The 21,926-nt window shown below is 42.1% G+C and overlaps 1 protein-coding gene across 10 annotated transcripts in view; it reads left to right on the top strand.

The window, feature by feature from the left end:
* Map7d2 (MAP7 domain containing 2) overlaps positions 1–21,926 on the top strand; it is an 85,333-nt gene that overhangs the window by 36,187 nt on the left and 27,220 nt on the right. For 3 of the 10 annotated variants that reach the window (XM_090327008.1, XM_090327006.1, XM_090327005.1), the window contains exons 4-8: positions 3,016–3,127; positions 3,910–4,008; positions 7,582–7,692; positions 15,482–15,624; positions 16,407–16,534. In XM_090327008.1, coding sequence (XP_090183134.1) covers positions 3,016–3,127; positions 3,910–4,008; positions 7,582–7,692; positions 15,482–15,624; positions 16,407–16,534 — 593 coding nt within the window. Of the gene's footprint in view, positions 1–3,015; positions 3,128–3,909; positions 4,009–7,581; positions 7,693–9,618; positions 9,742–15,481; positions 15,625–16,406; positions 16,535–21,926 lie in introns of all 10 variants that reach the window. The other 7 variants (XM_090327013.1, XM_090327012.1, XM_090327009.1 and 4 more) reach the window with 3 other exon arrangements.

Genomic DNA, 21,926 nt, shown 5'->3' with positions numbered 1-21,926 from the left:
GTGTATGTGTATTCTAGGGCTTGAACTCAGGACTTAGGCACTATTACTGAGCTTTTGTGCTCAAGGCCAATGTTCAACCACTTTTTTTGCCAGTTCTGGGCTTGAACTCAGGGCACTATCCTTGGGCTTTCTCAAAGCTAGCATTTTACTACTTGAGCCACAACATCACTTCTTGGCTTTTTTCTGTGTATGTGGTACCAAGGATTTGTGTGTGCTAGGCAAGCACTCTACTTAGGTCATACTCCTGGCTCCTGTTCAACCACTTTGAGCCACAGCATCATTTCTGACTTTTTGGTAGTTTATTGCAGATGAGAGTCTCACAGACTTTCTAGCCAGGGCTGGCTTTGAATAGTAATCCTCAGATCTCAGTCTCCTGAGTAGCTAGGGTTACAGGCGTGAGCCACCAGCAGTTGGCTTTTGGAATGTTTTAATTATTCCATTACAACCTCTTTGGGTTCTGTCAATCCCCCTTCTCTTAGGATTTGATCGGTACCTGTTTTTCCCCAAATGAATGGTTCAAAATAAGCTTATCTTTCTCTCAGGGATAGCTCCATTTACGAAAGGTCTAAAGGAGGCCAGGAGTGTGGCCTAGTGGTAGAGTGCCTGCCTAGCATGCATGAAGCTCTAGGTTTGATTCCTTGGTACCACGTACACAGAAAAAGCCAGAAGTGGTGCTGTGGCTCAAGTGATAGAGTGCTAGCCTTGAGAAAGCCCAACGACAGTACCCAGGTCCTGAGTTCAAGCCCCAGGACTGGCAAAAGGTCTAAAGGACAGAATCTCTTGGTGGCATTTGGAACAGCTTGGTGGATTTAAGGTAAAAGGCATGGTTAGTACCTAAAGATTATTGAACAATCCTTATAACTCTGTCTCCTAGGTAGCTTCTCAGCAGTGTGGTTGATTCAGTGAGACTTGGTGTTTTTTTTCCTTCTTTTTGGGGGGTCATGGGGCTTGAACTCTGGGGGCGTGGGCGCTGTCCCTGAGCACTATAGCTCAAGGCTACTGCCCTACCCTGGAGTCACAGCCCCACTTTCCCTTTCGTAGTGATTAATTGGAGATAAGAGTCTCACGGCTTTATAGTGTCCGGGCTGAACTGTGATCCTCAGATCTCAGAGCCTCTTGAATAGCTAGGATTACAGGCAGGAGTCACCGCACTCGGCAGTTTTTTCCTTCTTTTTGGGACCTTTATTAGATGCAGAGCTGTCATGTTAAGTCATTTCAGCCTATAGGAAATCTCCCCTAACTCAGCCCACACTAAATGTGCTATAGGGTGAGGCTTTAACCCTTAAATTAGATCATTCATCACTTTATATTAAATCTATATAATGAGTTTACCATTCAGTCCCAGTCTCCAGTGATCTCATTTTGGATATCACATGGTTGGAGAAGTTCAACTTTTATTTGTCAGACCACCAGTGTTTGGCCAACAGAATTTAATAGCTCAGGGTCATAATGTTGGAAAAGCCAGAAAATGCAGACTCATGATTATAGAGTACTCAGCCCCAAACTAGAGCACCATTACCAACTAGTATAAGTCTGGGTTGTACAAAAGGGAGAACATATCTCCTTCTACACTTGCACATTCTGGGAGAGACTTTTATCAAAAGTACATTAGAAAGATGTTATTGAGGGACAATTATACAGAGGTGACTGAGATGGACAGAAACGAACTTGCTTCTCCCATCCCTCCGGTGTACACAAAGGGACCAGCCAGACCTCCTAAGTGACTTGTGCATGTGACATAACAGAACCTTTTCCTGATAGTTAAGTCAAGGATTATTTCAATTTTTTTGTTTTTTTTTTTTTTAAATTAAGCTAGGGGAAAAAATCCTGCCTTTGTGTTCTGGACTCAGAGGAGCCACATTAGCTCAGTGTAATGAGCAGCCTTGCTCCAGTGGAGGCAGGGAGAGAAGTGGAGATTTGCAGAGTCATTGAGGTGGTGAGGTGCAGAATTAAGAAGCCTTTTCTCCAATGTCAAGGACAACTTTATGAAAGTTACTTTGCTTAACAGGAGAGAGTGCTTTTGATAAATCCTTTGTTAAAAGAGAAACTTGATAAGTTTGTTTTTCAATTATGTGGTTAAAAATTGTATCGTTCTCCCCCCCCCAAAAAAAACATCTCACTCTGGGACTGAATAGCTGTTTTATTTTGTGGCAAGAAGGTTCTGTCCTTTCCTATTGCAAATTTTGACATATGCAGTATTATTCCTTGAATACTACTAGTTGAAAAGTGTTATAATATAGAAAACAATTGATTTGCCTTTAAGAAATTCTAAGATGAAAATGAGACTTTGTAAAATGGGTCTCAGTGTCACCTATTATCCCATAGAGCTATAGGTAAGACTGTAGAGAGTAAAAAAAATCTTATTTTTAAAACGTGATTCTGTTGTTATTACAGAGGGGTCACCATTTCATAGGTCAGGTAATGACCTTTTTGGGATAATGTTATCCGTTCCTTTGTTTTCCCCCCTCCCTCCGGTTTTCCCCCAAATCATTTTTAAACCTCAACTTAGGTTTTCATTTAAAACTTAAGTGAGAATGTTGTAAGCCTTAGGTTTTCATTTAAAACTTAAGTGAGAATGTTGTAAGCCTTCCATTAGAAAGGCCTTAGCTGTGTCCTGGAGCCAAATTTCAGTTTTCTTACTGGGTGGGGCAACACAGGACTTGAGACAGGCCTGAAGGAGTTAATGCTTGTTGGGCATTATTCTTAAACAAATCAGGGGCTGGCATAGCAGCGGCAGCTTCTCCCCAGGGAAAGGCGGGGAGGAGACAGGGACAGAGGAGGAGACAGGACAGAGTGTTCAGCTGGAGAGCCAGTGCTAGCTTAGCCGCATTGTTTACTCTCTACCCACCAAGGACAGGCTGGTGTGGTGGAGAGAGCATGTGTGCCTGGGTTTAGGATGCTAGGCACAGTAAGCCCCATTTGGTGACTCACCCGGAGCACTGAGGCGCAGCAGTTGCAATAACACTGGGTGTTGGTCTCTCTCTCTGTTAATATCCAACACTTTGAACTGGGCAGGAGCGGCTGGAAGCAATGATACGGCGGTCCATGGAGCGTACCCAGCAGTTGGAGCTTAAGAAGAAGAACTCATGGGGAGCATCTGTGGCCTCTGGGTCCGGAGGACGTGATTGTAAGTGCAGGGCTGTCCCCACATTGCTGAACCCCAGTAGGAGATGATGGGTATCTACAGAATCTGGGAGATGTTGTGCACAATTTTACAGGCTTCCTTTCCCATACTTGTATTTAAAACCTGCTCATGCAGTTCTTGGGAGGAAGAGCTGTACGTGCTTCTCTTGCTGGCAAACTGTACTTGATGCAATCCTGGGTTTGAGGAAGAAAGAAAGAAATCAAGGCAAAGAAATGTAGAGCCTGGCTAGCTGGAACCAGCAGACAGATTGGCTGATTTCAGCAGAGGGAAACGGCAAGAGGCTCAATCACAGCTCCAGATGAGACTGGGAATGGCTTAACACTTGCCTGCTTAAAAGGGCTGGGCCTTTTCCTCCCCTCATTATGAGTTTTCGTTGCTCTTTTGATTTTGTTGCAAGATATATAACATTTATTTCATTATCCAGTTCATACTCATCTTTAAATTTTCAAATGTTTACATCATTGTATAGATTGTTAACTAATCTCACAGTGACTTTCCCCTCTTTTCAACTGTCACACTAGGTTTGTGATCTCAGCATTCTATTAGGTAGGACTCTGTACTAGCATTCTGAGAATAATGGCTTATGGTATATCTCTTGACTTTGTTGTATTGTGCTCTTAGCAGTGCATATCCTTTTCTTTGGTGAGAAGTCAACAACCCCTTTGTTATTTTTCTCATTTCCTAATTAGAAATGAAAATGCAACAACCAATCAAGACTTTTTTCTTTTACCTCTCTTTGCTCTGATTTTTTTTTTGCTGTGTAGGTGAATCAGAAAATACCCCACCCCCTCCTCTAGGTTTAGCAGCCAGCACCCTCCCTCCGGATGCGGGGACCACTGCCACTGCTGCCGAGTCTACCAACGGTATATCCAAGAATCACCGTGCCATAGCATGTTGTGATAAGTGTTCTGACCACCCTCCTCCATCACTGTTTGTCTCAAGCACTTTCACAATTGGTTTCTTAATCTGACCAGTTATAACTTTTCTTCTAGAGATGTCACTGACATGCCCATACTTCGTTCCTCTATCATCGTGGAGCTGTGCATGTCTTGTCTTAGTGTCCTGGAGGCATTTCATCTTCAGTTCACTTGCCTTAAAAATCTTGTCAATATTTGATTTTTTTTAGTGCACTTAGATCTTTGACAGTCTCATTAATCATCTGTTTAAGGCACTGAGTGGTGATGTATCACTTGAGATTAAAAAAGCAGAAAACACATAGGGTTCTGAAGTCGAATACTTGGTGTTAGCGTGATGGATTCTGGGAAGAGCATTGAGAGGGAGTCCTAGGGAATTTTTGTTCTACTGCTAACACTAGGAGGTCCAAAGAACACAAAAACTTGCCTAGGTGCTTGATTTCATCTCTCTCCAAGGCTTCTGTTTTAGATTCAGGCCTGCTGAATCCTTACGATCTAGATTAAGAGGAAAACTAGTAAGATTTAGTTCCCATTTTAAAAAAATAATGATTTTTAGAAAGTCAACCAATTTTTTGCTGACAAGGGAAAAACAAAATATAAGAGATGCAAGCCAGTGGTGATGCCTGATGCTTGTAATCCTGGCTACTGAGGAGGCTGAAATCTGGACAATTATGTTTGTAAATCAGCTTCAGCAGACAAGCCCCATGAGGCTCCATCTCCACTTAACCAGCAAAAAGCCAAGCTGGAGGGATGGCTCAAATGATAGAACCCCAGCTGTGAGTAAGCAAGTAGGGTGAGGGGCCAGAATTTCTTTTTGGGGGGAGGGGGCATCATGGGGCTTGAACTCTGGGCCTGGGTGCTGTCCCTGAGCTCTTCAGCTCAAGGCTACCACCCTACCCCTTGAGCCACAGTTATTTTTCTCATTTCCTAGTTAGAAATGAAAATGCAACAACCAATCCAGACTTTTTTCTTTAATCTCTCTTTGCTCTGACTTTTTTTTTGCTATGTAGGTGAATCAGAAAATACCCCATCCCCTCCTCTAGGTTTAGCAGCCAGCACCCTCCCTCTGCCACTGCTGCCATGTCTACCAACGGTATATCCAAGCATCACCATGCTATAGCATGTTGTGATAAGTGTTCTGACCACCCTCCTCCATTACTGTTTTCTAGTGATTAATTGGATATAAGAGTCTCACAGTCTTTAGTGCCTGGGCTGGCTTTGAACTGCGATTCTCAGATCTCAGCCTTATGAGTATCTAGGATTACAGGCATGAGCCACCGCGCCCAGCCAAGGAACCAGGATTTCAAACCCTTGGTAATAAGCCAGATTAAAAAGAGGAAAGGGAAAGGATGCAATGTTTACCAGCAATACAGAAGGTCATATTATCAGTAGGAATAAATGTCCTTGGTTTCTGTCATTCCTTTGACAAATAATATCCTTATTAGCAGTGTGTAACAGGACAATTTTTGCTGCACAGACTGAGGCACTGGCCTTCCCCCACTGAGGGGTACAAATATAATAATCATTCCCTTTGAATTAATACTCAAGGCAGGATCGGGGTGAGATGAATGAGTGACTCAGACATACTAAGAGGTTGCTAAACATCCCAGTAATCAGTATAATAATAATTTTTTTAGTGAAGTATTTTTGGCCAGTCCTTGGCTTGAACTTAGGGCCTGAGCACTGTCCTTGGTCTTTCTCAAGGCTAGAGCTCTACCACTTGAGCCACCACACCCTTCTGGCTTTTTTCTATGTACCGAGGAATCGAACCCGGGTCTTCGTGCATGCTAGGAAAGCACTCTACCACTAGGCCAAACTCCTGGCCACTTAGTGAAGTATTTTTAAAAATAAAAATATAAAATAATCCATAGTAAAGTACTAAATTTCCTTCTCTCTCCCTCCCTTCCTTCCTACCTCTATGTCTCCCCTTCCTTTCCCTTTTTCTCCTCCATCCTCCCTCTCTCTGTAACCCATTTTAGGTACTCACTCTAATATTGAACTATAACTCAAGCCCAAAATACAGAATTTCTAAAGAACAATGTCATACTGAGTTATATTAGAGTCTGGAGCAAAAGGAACAATATGCATCCTGTTGTTTTATATCATTTCTAATAACTCCTTTTTTCCAGAAAAGTAAAGTAGTTCAAACAATTGAAAACTAGTTTAACAAAATATAATTTCAAGGTGAAATATGTTATCCCCAGTCCATCTGCATTGCCCTTTGACTTCAGCTTAACTAAAATTATTTAAGATAGCTACTTAGTGGCAATTTTCAGACCTGACAGTTCTCATTTTTCCAAATAAAATGAGCAGAAAATACTGATGAATTTGCTTCCTCTGCAGTGAGAGACATTCTTTTTTTCATATATTTTTATTGTAATTAATAGAAGGGTTACATTATATTTACCAGATAGAAGGTGCATTAATTCACATACATTGATACCCTTTCTCATGTCTTGGTCCCCATTTCCCTCCCCCCCACACCCACCCCTCATCTTGTTTTCCCCCTTCCCTATCCAATTAGTGAGAGGCATTCTTTAAAAAAAAACCAACAACAAAACCACAGGCTTAGCCCAGCTGAGCTGGACACTGACAGCACATCTCCATTATCTTTTTTTTTTCTTTTTCTTTTTTTTTTTTTGCCAGTCCTGGGCTTGAGCTCAGGGCCTGAGCACTGTCCTTGGACTTTCTCAAGGCTAGAGCTCTACCACTTGAGCCTCAGCACCACTTCTGGCTTTTTCTATGTATGTGGTACTGAGGAATCAAACCCAGGTCTTCGTGTATGCTAGGCAAGCACTCTACCACTAGGCCAATCTCCCGGCCACATCTCCATTATCTTTAATGATTGAATTTAGAAATTTGTCTGAAATAATGGCTTGAACATCAAAACACCAAACCTAGGGTCTCATGTTAAATCCTAACCATAAACTGCTGCAGCATTTATGTAAGGGACATTTTTAACCCCATCCCTTAATAAGAGAACGAAAACAAACTGTCTTCAATAGCTTCTTGTATTCCATTTTACTTCTTTCTCCAAACTGAGCCACAGATAATCCTCAAAGAAAGTTGTATTTTGGCACAGAGTCTCAGTCAAACTGTAGAACATTTTCAGTTAGTGATTTGTCTCTGAGTCCACATTTGTTTTGTTTTTGTGTGGTATGACTATGTTTACAAAAATCTCTGGACACACACACACACACACACACACATACACACACACACACACACACACACACAATGTGTTGAGCTGAGAGCATGGCTTTAGTTGAACATCTGTTTGAGTGTGAACATTTGAAATTGAAGAGAAGTCCATAGTGAAGAAATATAGATGGATATTTGCTGGAGCTTGAGCATTTCCAGGTTCGAATCATGAGATGTCAGGATCATGGATACAGAGTGTGTTGTGCTATGGTAGTACTCTACTGGTGGTATGCAGATGAGGACAGGAAGGACACTTTGGAATATGTGGTTCTCTGTCAACAGTGGTGTGAATACCAATGTCTTTAATGCATTTCTCTGCAGCATGTGACAAACTTTCAACATCAACCATGAATTTGCCAAAGCAGACGGAGCCTCCCATGAGTAAACGCCTGTCTTCGTCCACCGTGGCAATATCCTATTCCCCAGACCGAGGCAAGTGCATGTGTAGACCTAGTGTCTCCTGTTTGCTTCTTTCTGGTGTGAGTATGTTAACACTGGCCTTTTCTAAGTGCCCTTCCTGAGCCTTGTGCAAATACTTCTGTGGTCTTAGCCTCCATGGCCTTGCTAACAGAATTTTGGAAGACAGTGTTGCTTAGTAGAGCCAGGTTGTTGTTGGGTAGGGAACAGTCTTCAAGAAACCAGTCACTTGCCACAGAGCAGGAAGGAATTTAAAAGGGACAGGAGACAGTTGATTAGCCAGGAAGAACAGAATTGATGAGTCAGAGGTTGTTTTTTTTTGGGGGGGGGAGGAGCTTTGTGTGTGGAAAACATGGGCCTCTGCAGTTGTCCATGGTTTTGTAGAGCTGCCAGGTTGATCAATGAAAACAGAAGCAATGTGAGATGTGTAAAATAGGGAAAGGATGGATATTCTTTTCCGGCACTGTTTTGAGTTGGGAGATGCTGCCTTTTAGGGACTGGTGCCAGTTCTAGTACCCAAATAATTTTAATGACATCTGTGTTCTAATGGAGGCTCAGATGAGTCTTTGAAGGCCTGAATTTATGTCTTTCATGATATGAAAGTCAAGGTGTATTCCATACATACTCTAAAGTACCACTGGAGAGGAAGTATTAGTTGAGTATAGGGTATATCAAACCATCACAAGTGGTGAGCAGGAAGAGGTTTGTGACTCACAGTGTCCAGTTGGCCTCCCTGGCTATCGTTCACTGGCATTGACCTTACTATTGTATCAGAGACAGTGTGTGTATATCAGAGCATCTGTGATTGTCTAGAGTCTGCTGATTTCAGGTGCCATTCATAGGTCGGGACCATAGGAACTTGGAAAGAATTGGATAAGAAAATTCACACTCCTGCTGGGTACCAGTGGCTCATGCCTGTCATCCTAGTCTCAGGAGGCTGAGATCTCAGGATCACAGTTCAAAGCCAGCCCAGACAGAAAAGTCCATGAGACTCTTATATCCAGTTAACCACCAGAAAGCTGCAAGTGGAGCTGTGGCTCAAGTGGTAGAGTATCAGGCTTGAGCAAAAAAGCCAAGTGAGAGCATGAGACCCTGAGTTCAAGCCCTAGTGCAGGCATCTCCCACCCCCCAAAAATACTCTTTATAGCTATCCATAATGAATATAGTCCATATGTTTTCAAAGATTCACATGGTTACAGATTGATGTTAAATTCTTTTTTACATTGATTAACATGTAAACATAAACATGCTATTATATACTATTAATGACTAAATTATTTGATTTTAAATTATAAATTGGAAATGTATAATTCTCAAACCAAAGAATACAAAGTAATTCTTTGAATCGATTGCCATATAATATATTCCGAAATCATTAAGCTATTTTGGGCATAAAATTTTAGATTACAAATCCTATTATCCTCCACTAAAGCTGATAATCAGCTATTATTTTCATGCCTTCTGATTCAGTTTTTACCTTTATTTACAGGGAAACTATATGAAAGGATCTATTTTTGTATTATCATAAGATGGCATATTGCATTTAAAAGTGTGTTATACAATATCTCAACAGAAGACCTATTTTGTAGTTGTAATCTTCTTTTTATCACTATTAAGTGTACTTGACTCTAAATTAACATCTTGGGAGATGGGCTAATTTCCTCTAAATGATTTAGATCACTATACTGTAATAGTGTATTAGGTAAATTCTAGTGCCCCAAGAGAATTAATGCACTTTCCCAAACTCTAAATGATGCATCGTTTGTTTTGTTTTATTGTGACAAATTCAAAAGTCACTGATCATCATACTATTTTTATTTTCCACAGTTGCTTTGCCACTCAATATTTAATTTGCATCATGCATGCACTGTGTTATTAACCATTTTTTGTTTTATTTTAATTTTGCTTTAAAATTTTTTTTCATTTGATTTCATCCTTCAGCTCATCGCACTTACCTTAGTCCCATGGAAAACTTTCTTGTTATGCGACTGTTGACACCCACACAGGCTTCTTTAGCCAGAAGCAGAAGTGCATTCATGTTCTCTGAGCAGGCCAGAGACCCAGGTAAAAGAGGTTCAGCTGGTGACATCAAGAAAAACAATCAGATCAGTGTTGGTCAGCTTTGGAATGTACTCCTGAAATTTTGTGTTTTACTTGCCATTTCCTGGCTTTGTGAAATGTCTTCATTGGTCAATAACATTTTCTACCCACCAGTGTTTTGCTGTTGATGGTTTTTTTAAAGTGTCACAGAGGTGAGTAAATTATTGTGACTAAGGGTATGTGCATTAGGGAAAAAAATCCACTGGTGTGCTATGAAGGTTAATGGCCTTTTCTTAGGAAATGGTTTGGCACTGTAGCTTGTAGAGCACAGTCTCTGGCATTCTGTAGCTCGCTTGATCACTCACTAGCTCTTAAACTTTTCAGAAAGTTGTTTCACTTCTCTAAACCTCAGTTCACTTATCTATAAAATGGAAGTTATTTTAAATCGGGAGGACATGGTAGCACATGTCTCTACTCAGGAGACTTATTTGGGAGGGTTGTAAATTCAAGGGCAATGAAATGAGACCCCCATCTCAAAATTTTAGTACTGAATTGTTACAAGAATTAAATTGGATAATGATATAAATGAGATAGTATAGTCGTCACCTGTGGCTCATGCCTATAGCCCTACATACTCAGGAGGCTGAGACCTAAGGATCACGATTCAAGTTTGCCCAAGCAGACAGTCTTATCTCCAATTAGCAGAGTCTTATCTCCACGAAACCATCAAAAAGCTAGACCTGGATGCATGGCAAAAATATGAGTGATAGTGAAAGGCTACAAATTCAAGCCCCACTACTGGCACAAAAATGAATGAATGAATGACTAAGAGAATGAGAAGGGAAGGTGAGGATGAAGTAAAAGATGATTGGCACAGAATAAGAAATCAGCCTTGCTACTTAAAAGCTGGTTGATGGAGCATCAGTGACAACATCACCTGGGAAGTTAAGGACAGCCAACCCGTAGACCTCCTAGAGCTGCACATTAAAGTCTGAATAAACACTGGATCAGGGTAAGGAGTGTGGCCTAGTGGTAGAGTGCTTGCCTGGCATGCACAAAGCCCTGGATTTGATTCCTCAGTACCATATACAAAGAAAAAGCCAGAAGTGGTGCTGTTCAAGTAGTAGAGTACTCGTCTTGAGAAAGCCCAAGGACAGTGCCCAGGCCTTGAGTTCAAGCACAAAAACAAAACAGCAACAAAAAAAGCACTGGTGGGGTGAGGTGGCTCACGCCTGTAATCCTAACTACTCAGGAGGCTGAGATCTGAGGATCAAGGTTCAAAGCCAGCTCAGGCACAAAAGGACCTGAGACTATTATCCCCAATTAACCTCTAGAAAACTGAGAAGTGGGGGCTTGGCTCAAGGGTGGGGCAGTAGCCTTGAGCTAAAGAACTCAGGGACAATGCCCAGGCCGAGTTCAAGCCCCAAGACCCATCAAAAAAACAAACAAAAAAAACCCCACTGGACCAGACAATGAAAGTCCTTATCTTTACCCAGTCATATCAAATTAGCATGTCAGGATGAACAAGGGTTCACATTGTTTGTTGATTAGCACTGCCATGTCCCTGTAAGATGGATCTGCCTTCCATTCCCAAGGTATAATGTATTTAGTGAAATAACATGTAAATGATATAAAAACCTCCTGAGCATAGATTACCTACTATATGACTCAGCTATTCCACTTCTAAGTAGAGAGCCAAGGGATTAAAAAAAAATACAAAACCTTGTACACTAATGTTCTTAGCCAAATTATTCTTAGTAGCCATAAAGTCCAGGGAAGAAAAGGCACCAGCTCTGGAAGTCACTCGGGATCCGCTTCCCCAGCAGTGAGTCATCACAGTGGTTATGGAATATTGCCAACAAGGGAAGCTAGTTAGAGATCCCATGCTTAGAGTTTTTTTAATGGAGCCTGATTATGTGCACACACCAAAATTCCAGATTCCTAGGTGGAAAGCAGGCTATTTATTCAGTGACCATATTAAACAGTTTAGGCGCAATAAGCCACTCACCAGCAAACCGTGAGAACCCTGCCCAAATCTGAAGTTTTTAGATGCTGGCTGCGGCCTAACTTTATAAGCAGGCCCTTCTAAGCAGAGCAGTCAGGTCTGCACAGTCCACGCCTTCATCCTTTGTCAAGGTGCTTTTGACCAGTAGACCTACCCAGCAGGATGAGACCAACCTAGGATATAGACCTCTTTGTGTCCATTAGGGATTTCACAGTTAAACCGACTCCCACTGAATGTAAAGACTTGTCTTAGGCAGTCAGGTGGCTTTCTTCATCAGTTCCTTATGAGTCTATCTCACCCTCTACCCTTTTTGTCTAAAAACATCAGTCCCAGCAGAATGTGCTGGTGGCTCACCCTATCTGCACAGGAAACTGAGTGATCTGAGGAGCAGGAAAGTCCTATCTCCAATTAACCCCCCCCCAAAAAATGCCAGAAGTGGAGCTGTGGCTCAAATGGGTAGAGCACTATCATTGAGAAAACAACAACAACTACTCAAGGACAGTATTCAAGCCCAAGGACTAGCACCAACAAAAGAAAACCCACCAACCATTGGACCCTTCCCACAAACAGCTACATTGAACCAATTGTTTTACAAAGGTGTATTGGGAAGAAGTTAAGGGAAGTAGTGACACATCCCCTTGAGGGAATGGAATTTGATTTGTCATGGGTGGATAAAGGGGTCATATTACCAACCCAAAACTTTTTTTTTGCCAGTTCTGGAGCTTGACATCAGAGCCTGGGCACTGTCCTTGAGCACTTTTGCTCAAAGCTAGCTCTCTACCATTTGAACCACAACACCACTCCTGGCCCTACCTACAACTTTTTCAGGGTCCTGGAAATACAGAATCATCTTCTGAATGATCTCTTCAGAGAACAATCCTGTCTTGCAAATACTTTCATGCAACCCAGATACTTCAGCAATATCCAGGATTTTTCTTCCCAGTTTTAGCCCTCATGAAGGGACTTTTTTTTTTCTTTGTGGTTGTGGGGCTTGTATTTGGGCCCTGGGTGCTGTCCCTAAGCTCTTTTGCTCAAGGCTAGTGCTCTACCACTTTGAGCCACAGTTCCCCTCCTGGTTTTTAACAGTTAGTTGGACATGAGTCTCATTGGCACTTTTCTTTCTGGGCTCACTTCATACAGCTTATCCTCAGATCTCAGCCTCCTGAGTAGCTAGGGTTACAAGTGTGAGCCATCAGTACCCAGCTTGGACTATCTATTTTTGCACCAGTCCCTAGTTGAGTTTTCCAACTCCCAAGTCTATCTATATCTAGAAATCATGTTTCTTTTCATGTCTCTCTTTTTCCAGTGGCTCTATTTAAAAATCACAGCAAGAAAGCTTAGTTACAGGAATTGTACTCAGGGTTTTAAGTGGCAACCCATCCGCTGATGACAAAAAAAAAAGGAAGAAGTAGAAAGCTTTCTCCTATTTCCACTTGGAGGAGAAAATTCAAAACAAAGACATGTAGGCCACACATTTTTTTAAAGAATTTATTAACGTTGATTTTTACATCATATTTTAAATGACAAGTTTAACATACAAGTGTTCAAGGAGGGAATCTCTATTTACAATTACTGGGACTTAGTATTTAGAACTTAATCACAATTAGGCTAAGGGTTTGTATGTCATAAGTTTTTTTTTTTTGCCAGTCCTGGGCTTGGGCCAGGGCCTGAGAACTGTCCTTGGACTTTCTCAAGCCTTAGCTTAGCACTCTACCACCTGAGCCTCAGCACCACTTCCAGCTTTTTTCAATGTATGTGGTACCGAGGAATCGAACCTGGGTCTTTGTGCATGCTAGGCAAGCACTCTACCACCAGGCCAAACTCCCGGCCCTGGCCACACATTTTTTAAGTGGTATTTTATTGTTGGGATAATGTATAGAGGGGTTACAGTTACATTCATCAGGTGCATTCCCTTTCCAATGTTGATACCCTTTTTCATATTTTTGACCCCTTTCTCTCCCTCACACCCTTCCAGGCCACACATTTTTTACCCCACTTCAGCTAGTCTAGATAGGAGTAGCCAGGGAATTCACCAAGCCAACTCTCTTGGGCTTTACAGTGGTTATCTTCAAATTCCATAGGTAGCTTTGACCTGTCTACAGTGGAGGACTCTGCTGAGCTCCCAGGTACCACAAGTTCCTCATCCTTTATTCCTTTATCCTACCTTTTTCCAAATGGTGCTTTTACCACATTTTAGTGAATCAGGATCAATCTGCCAATGGCCACTTCTTTTTTTTTCTTTTTGTCAATCCTGGGGCTTGAATTCAGGGTCGGGGCACTGTCCTTGAGTTTCCTTTACTTGAGCCACAGAGCCACTTCCAGCTTTTCTGAGTAGTTTGAGTCTCATGGCCTTTCCTTCCCAGGCTAGCTTCAAGCCACAATCCTCAGATCTCAGCCTCCTGAGTAGCTAGGATTCCAGGCATGAACCACTGGTGCCTGGCTCAATATTTGTTTCTGGGTTTTGTTTGTTTGGTTGGTTTTGCTTTGTTTTGCCAGTCCTGGAGCTTGGACTCAGGGCCTAAGCACCGTTCTTGGGCTTTCTCAAGGCTAGTGCTCTACCACTTGAACCACAGCACCACTTCCGGCTCTATGTATGTGGAATTGAACCCAGGTCTTTGTGCATACTAGGCAAGCACTCTGTCACTAGGCCAAGCTCCGGCCCCTCAGTGTCCACTTCTAATACCAATTGTACCTGGGTTCTCTGAGACCACTAAGGTTCAATGATTCACCAGGGGAACTTAGAGGACTCATAATACATAGTTATAACCTATTACAGTAGGAATATACATAGAAGGGAGTTTGGCCTAGTGGTTAAAGTGCTTGCCTAGCATGCATGAAGACCCGGGTTCGATTCCTCGGTACCACATACATAGAAAATAGCCGGAAGTGGTGCTGAGGCTCAAGTGGTAGAGCTCTAGCCTTGAGAAAGTCCAAGGACAGTGCTCAGGCCCTGAGCTCAAGCCCAAGACTGGCAAAAAAAAAAAGAAAAGAAAAATGAGCAAAGGGAAAGAGATACATGGGGAGAGGGCCGGAAGAAAACATGTGCAAATTTCCAAAGGTCCTTTCCTGGTAGCGTTACACAGGATGTGATTAATTCCCTTGGCAATGAATTGTGATGACACGTGTGAAATATTGCCAAGTGAGGAAACTCTCTAGAGATCCTGTGCTTAGGAGTTTTACTCAGGGATGGTTATATAGGCACCTCTGCCAATTATATACCCAAAGTTTAGAAACCTAGAATGTATCATTTATATAAACAGTTTAGGATGCAGCAGTTGTAGGAACCTCTTTGAAATCTAAGTTTCTAGATTGTAGCCATGAACCAACAGCTGGTTCATTTGAGATAAGAATCTCACAGAATTATCTGCTCAGGGTTGGCTTTGAACTTCAATCCTCAGATCTCACCCTTCTGAGTAGCTAGGATCACAAGCATGATTAACCTAGCCTCAGGTTAATTCTTCTTGCATAAGGAAACTGAGGTCTTCTCTGGACCTGGCCAACATGACCTAACTAGTAGCAGTTGGAGTCTCTCTTACTCCAAAGTACAGGCTATTAACTCCTGAAATGAATTTGACTCGAGTCTGGGAGCCTTTGAAAGGTGGGATTCATTTTGTGTACAATAGGAAAAAAGTACAGTGTTTTGAGAATATGGATTGAATGTGTTACATTATGCACCCGTTGCTTTTTCTATCTGAACTCCATCTTTTGTTGGCTATATTATCTATAACTCTCTAGTTTTCCATGCTTGCCCTCGTGTAGCTCCTGCTAGCCCTCTTAGATCTTCATACAAGTCTTCTCCTACCCGAACCACTGAGAGGAAGAAGCCTGCATCTGCATCTGCACCTGCATCTGGCACAGGAGACGCTGGGAAGGATGCTCTGACAGGAGCAGAGGCATCTTCGGTAGGTCTAAGCACACTCAGTCTCTTCATCCCTTCATACCGTGCTTTATAGAACTGTAATTACTTCCTGCCCTTGACCTGAGCTTAATGCTGCTGTCAGTCTAAAGGATAGGAATCGGAAAGGCAGCAATCAGAAGGCGTATTGCAATGACATCACTGCATCTTTAAGGCTATCCAGCTCTAAGCCCGTCTTAACCTCTGTGGGTACCTACATGTTACCATTTGCTCCATAGCAAAGTACCCCCTACCGTTGGCCTCTTAAAATAAATATTTCTTTTTTTTTTGCCAGTCCTGGGCTTGAGCTCAGGGCCTGAGCACTGTCCTTGGACTTTCTCAAGGCTAGAGCTCTACCACTTGAGCCTCAGCACCACTTCCGGCTTTTTTTTCTATGTATGTGGTACCAAGGAATCGAACCCGGGTCTTCATGCATGCTAGGCAAGCACTTTAACCACTAGGCCAAACTCCTGGCCCCTAAAATAAATATTTCTTATCTCTTGGGCTCTTGGGCTCAAACTTGAGAATGGCTCAGTTGAGAGCTAGATGGTTCTGGGACAGGGTCTCTTATGAGGGTATAGTCAAGATGCTGGCCAGGGCTTTGTCATCTGAAAGCTGGACTGATCCTGTTCTAGATACCCCTCAAGTGACTGTTGACTACACGTCTCAGTTCTTCACTACCCCTAGGTAAACCTGCTTGAGTATCAAAATGACATACCACCTGGCTTCTCCCATAGCATGTGATTACCCGTCATTCACATTAACTGTCTTATTCTGTGTCCCCTACAGATGGAGAAGGTGAAGAAGGGACAGCGAGCTATGGTATCTGTTTCACCCGGGGGCCTTGGATCCCCCCTGAAACGATATGAGCTTTCTGGGGACATTCATAAGAGGTCATCCTCTCCTGTAACATCCAAGTAAGTGTTTTTGCTCTTTGTCAGATCACCTTGATTCTCAAGAGCTACCTCAGGAGGCTTTGTTTCATCTAGTGTTGTGGCTGTTGCTTCCTCATAAGACCTGGCCAGTCCAAAAGAGTAAGGAGGAGAAATGCTAACCTAGAACTGTCTGTTTCAACTCCATGTATCTTCTGGTAGATGATGGCTCATTAGGAAGTTTTTCTCACAAATGTAGAATGCTTATTTGCTGGGATGAGGCATTGAGCATTTTCTTTGAGGGCCTTGAATTCCATTCCACTTCTCTGGTATTTTTTGCTACACTCGTGCTTTTTTGGTGAGGGGCAGTGGCTGAGGCTTGAATTCACAGTTTGACCCTTTCCTTGGCTTTTTTGTTCAAAGCCGGTGTGCTTTCTCTGTTACGTTGCTTGATCTGGATTGAAGTGACTAAATTGGGCTTTTTTTGTTAAAGAATTTATTAACATTGATTTTTACGCCGTATTTCAAACGATATGTTTAACAAACAAGTATTCAAGAAGGGAATCTCTATATACAATCACTGGCACTTAGATTTTAGAACATAATCAAAATTAGGCTAAGGGTTTGTATGTCACAGATACATATTAATCCATGTAATAAAACATATTGTCTATAGACTCATAAATTTTTATGCCTATGTAGTTGTGTTTTTATTTCCAGTACCATGTCCATAGCATTGGGTATGCAACTATTGAGTCCTCGCTCTTGTACTGTTTGGATCTAATAGCCACATATTAAGGATACCATGCGCCTTCTGTTCCTTAGGTCTTGACTTGTCTCACTCAACATGATTCACTCTAGATTCATCCACTTCCCTGTAAATGCCATTACTTTATCTTGTCTGTTGGCTATGTAGAATTCCATTGTGTATATATACCACATTTTCTGTATCCATTCATCTGCAGTAGGGCATCTGGATTGTTTCCATTGCCTGGCTATTGTGAATAGTGCAGAAATGAACATAGCTGAGCAGTGTCCTTATCATATCTTGGGTTATGATGTTCAGGGTAGATGCCCAGAAGTGGTATGGTGGGATAGTAGGGAAGGTCAATTTTCAGTTCTTTAAGAAACCTCCACACTGCTTTCCAGAGTGGCTGAACTATTTTACAGTCCTAAATTGGGCTTTTGCACCTGCTGGCTGAGTCCATCTCATGGTCTGTCTCCTTAACAGAGACAATTATCTGTTGGTTGTTATCAAAGTAAGTGTTTTTGGGGCCAGGAGTTTGGCCTAGCATTAGAGTACTCACTTGGCATGCACGAAGATCCGAGTTTGATTCCTCGGTACCACATATATATAGAAAAAAGACGGAAGCGGTGCTGAGGCTCAAGTGGTAGAGCTCTAGCCTTGAGAAAGCCCAAGGACAGTGCTCAGGCCCTGAGTACAAGCCCCAGGACTTGCAGGGCGGGGGTGGGGGGAAGGTTTTTTTTTGTTTTTTGCTTAAGATTAAGTACCAGTAATAATTGTTTGGGGTTGGTCATGGGACTTGAACTCTGGGCCTGGGCATTGTCTCTGAGCTCTTCAGCTCAAGGGCTAGCACCCTCCCTGTTGAGCCACAGTACTACGCCACTTCTGGATTTCTGGAAGTTCTAAGAGACAAGAGTCTCTCTGGCTTTGTAGGCTTTGTAGTGCCCTGGTTGGCTAATAAATGTTTTTAAATGAAAATATAACTGAAAAACGAATTGGCAACAAATCTGATCACTGTGTTTAAGTCATTAAAACATTTCACCCATAGAAACTGGCAAGAGAGATTCAGTAAAGAGCTTAATTCAATAATACAGTGGAAACATCTTCAGTAGTATTGAGAAAGAAAAAAAATTAGGAAAATAAAAAGATTTTTTGACAGATTCTCAGTGTGTAGCCTTGGTTGTCCTAAAACTTGTAATCGTTGTGCTTTATTCCCCCAGTTGCTGGGTTTGCAGGAATTACCACAAGGAAATTTTTTTCTTGAACTCAGGGCCTGAGCACTGTCCTTGGACTTTCTCAAAGCTAGAGCTCTACCACTTGAGCCTCAGCACCACTTCCAGCTTTTTCTGTGCGTGTGGTACTGAGGAATTGAACTCAGGGCTTCATGCATGCTAGGTGAACACTCTACCACTAGGTCAAACTCACAGCTCCCCACAAGGAAGGTTTTATATGCACATAATTATACAGGCTTCACTTGGTGCTTCAGTTCAGTTCAGATTATATAGTATAAAACACATTTAATGAACATTTGGAAATTGGTTTAAAAGATCTCAAGAGATCACCTACTCCTATTTCTAATGTGTTCTTTCTACTAGTTTTCCTTATTATTTTCTCGAATATTTTTGCTGGGCTTAGTGCTTTAACTCTGAGCTAGTGGGCTGTCTCTGAGCTTCTTTTGCTCAAGGCTAATGCTTTACTTTTTCTGAGCACTTTAATTATGAGTTTCACGGACTTTCCTTCCTGGACTGGCTTTGAACTACTATCCTCAGATCTCTGCTTCCTCAGTAGCTAAGATTACAGGTGTGACCCATCCATGTCCAGCTTATCACTTTGGTTTTCACAGGCTAGTAGTACTTGCTATTGACATATCTGTCCTTTATAATATACCCTTCCATGGTGCAGTACATTACTGAAATAATAGCATTTTAAATTTGTTTTGCCAGTTTTGGGGCACGGATTCAGGGCCTGGGCATTGTCCTTGGGCTTTCTCAAGGCTAGAGCTCTACCACTTGAGCCACAGTAGTACTTCCAGCTTTTTCTGAGTAGTTTGTTGGAGACAAGAAGCTCATGAACTTTCCTACCCAGGCTGGCTTCAAATTGTATTTTTTTTTGTGGGTCAGGGGGCTTGAACTCTGCCTGGGCGCTGAAATTACAGGCATGTACTACTGTCCCAAGCTTCTTCTTCTTGTTTTTTTTGCCAGTCCCTGGGTTTAAACTCAGGGCCTGAGCACTGTTCTTGGATTTTCTCAAGGCTATCGCTCTACCACTTGAGCCACAGCACCAGTTCCAGCTTTTTCTATGCATGTGGTACGGAGGAATTGTACCTGGGTCTTAGTGCATGCTAGGCAAGCACTCTACCACTAGGCCAAAACTCCTGGCCCCACCTGCTTATTTCTTCTTTAAAATTTTTGTTATTATTATGATGTTGTCCTATAAGTCAGGTAATGAGTGCAAAGCTTCTTGGACAGTGTCACCTCTTTCTTCATTTTCCTCCAGTTCCTTCCTCACCTCCCTGCCCACAGCTGTGCAGTTCTTTTTTTTTTTTAACACAGTGTATATTGAATACCCAGGTTTTTTTTTCATGACTTTAAAATGTTCAGAAAGAAAATTTCTGGATAGATAAAAATTTGTGGCTGAACTATAGTGGGTATGGACCAAGATAAGAATCATGAGAACTTGGCTGGGAGTTTGGCCTAGTGGTTAAAGTGCTTGCCTAGCATGCACAAAGACCCAGGTTCGATTCCTCGGTACCACATACATAGAAAAAAGCTGGAAGTGGTGCTGAGGCTCAAGTGTAGAGCTCTAGCCTTGAGAAAACCCAAGGATAGTGCTTAGGCCCTGAGCTCAAGCCCAGGATTGGCCACAAAAAAAAGAAGCATGAGAATTTGGCTGGGAGTTTGGCCTAGTGGTAAAGTGCTAGCCTAGCATGCACGAAGACCCAGGTTCGATTCCTCAGTACCATATACATAGAAAAAGCTGGAAGTGATGTCAAATGGTATAGTGCTAGCCCCAGTAAAGCCCAAGGACAGTGGTCAGGCCCTGAGTTCAAGCTGCAGGACTGGCCAAAAAACAAGTAAAAAAAAATCATGAGAACTTACAGCAGTGCAAATCAATTCTGAAAATCCATCCAGACTCTATAGCAATGAAAACAAATGGATTATACCTGCCCAACAGCATGAGTGATTTTCAGGAATGTACAATGGAGTGGAAAAAGTCCAGTTATAGAAAAATGTTAGCAGTGTGAACCCACTCTTTTGAGTTCCCAAATGTACAAAGCTAAACAATGTTTTTGTTTCTTGTTTTTTTTTTTAGTTTTGCCAGTCCTGGGGACTGAACTCAGGGCCTGAGCATTGTCCTTGGGTTTTGTAAAGGCTGGAGCTCTACCTCTTGAGCCTCAGCACCACTTCCGTCTTTTCTGTGTATGTGGTACCAAGAAATCAAACACAGGTCTTTGTGTGTGCTAGGCAACACTCTACCACTAGGCCAAACTCCCAGCCCCACAATGTGATTTTAAAAGTATAAAATGTAAAATGACTTTTTTTGCCTGTTCTGGGTCTTATCTCATTACCTGGACAATGTCACGGAGCTGTTTTTTCTCAAGGCTAGCACTCTACCATTTGATCCCCAGCACCACTTCTGGCTTTTTCTGTTTATGTGGTACTGAAGAATCAAACCCAGGGCTTCTTGCATGCTAGGAAAGCAATCTGTCACAAAGCCACATTCCCAGCCCCTGAAATGACTCTTTTTAAACAACAGAATAAGAAACAAAATTTCAGGATGGAAAGTCAGATGCAGCAGCTCATGCCTGTAATCCTAGCTACTCAGGAGGCTAAGATCTGAGAATCAGGGTTCAAAGCCAATCTGGGCACTAAAGAATGTGAGTCTCCTAGTGTTAGAGTGCTTGCCTAGCATGCATGAAGACCCGGGTTTGATTCCTTGGTACTGCATACATACAAAAAAGCCGGAAGTGGTGCTGAGGCTCAAGTGGTAGAGCTCTAGCCTTGAGAAAGTCCAAGGACAGTGCTCAAGCCCTGAGCTCAAGCCCGGGACTGGCAAAAAAAAAAAAAAGAATGTGAGTCTCTTATCTCCAGTTAATCACTAGAATGCAGGAATTTGGGCTGGGGATCAAGGAGTAGGGCTGTAGCCTTGAGCTGAAGAGCTCATGCAACCCAGAGTTCAAGCCTCATGACTGACCAAAAAAAAAAAATCAGGGTGATGATTGCTTTTGTAAAGGGAAGATGCGGAAATTGGGTCAGGAAAACTGCATGGAAAATTCTAGCATAATGGTAATATGTTTCTTTTCAATTAGGTGGTTGAGAGAATAGTTATTCTTTAAACTTCATATAACATTTTTTGTATATTCAATATTAAAGACAAAAGGAAACATTTGATGCTTTAAATGGTGTCACACTGAAAACAAACTCCATTTATTTTTGACACTCTGTACAGACCAAGGAATTTGATTTTTAAAGCATACTAAAATAAAGGGCTTATATGGCCCCTTTGATCTCTCATCCAGAAGCTCAGACAAGTCATGTGATGAATGATCCTTTTTCCTGTGACCTCCCAAGCTGTGACAGTGTATTGTTCTCCCTGATCTAAGATAAATTAAGCCACAGTTGGATGGCTGTGCATATTATTAGCATTGCTCTTTTAAGTGTTCAAGTTTATTTCCATTGTTTGTATTGTAGA

Source organism: Megascapheus bottae, chromosome X, assembly GCF_031878675.1.
Source record: "Megascapheus bottae isolate mThoBot1 chromosome X, mThoBot2.hap1, whole genome shotgun sequence".
Classification (NCBI taxonomy): Eukaryota; Metazoa; Chordata; class Mammalia; order Rodentia; family Geomyidae; genus Megascapheus; species Megascapheus bottae.
The sequence above is the reverse complement of the archived record's forward strand: the minus strand, read 5'-3'. Positions and strand labels throughout refer to the sequence as shown.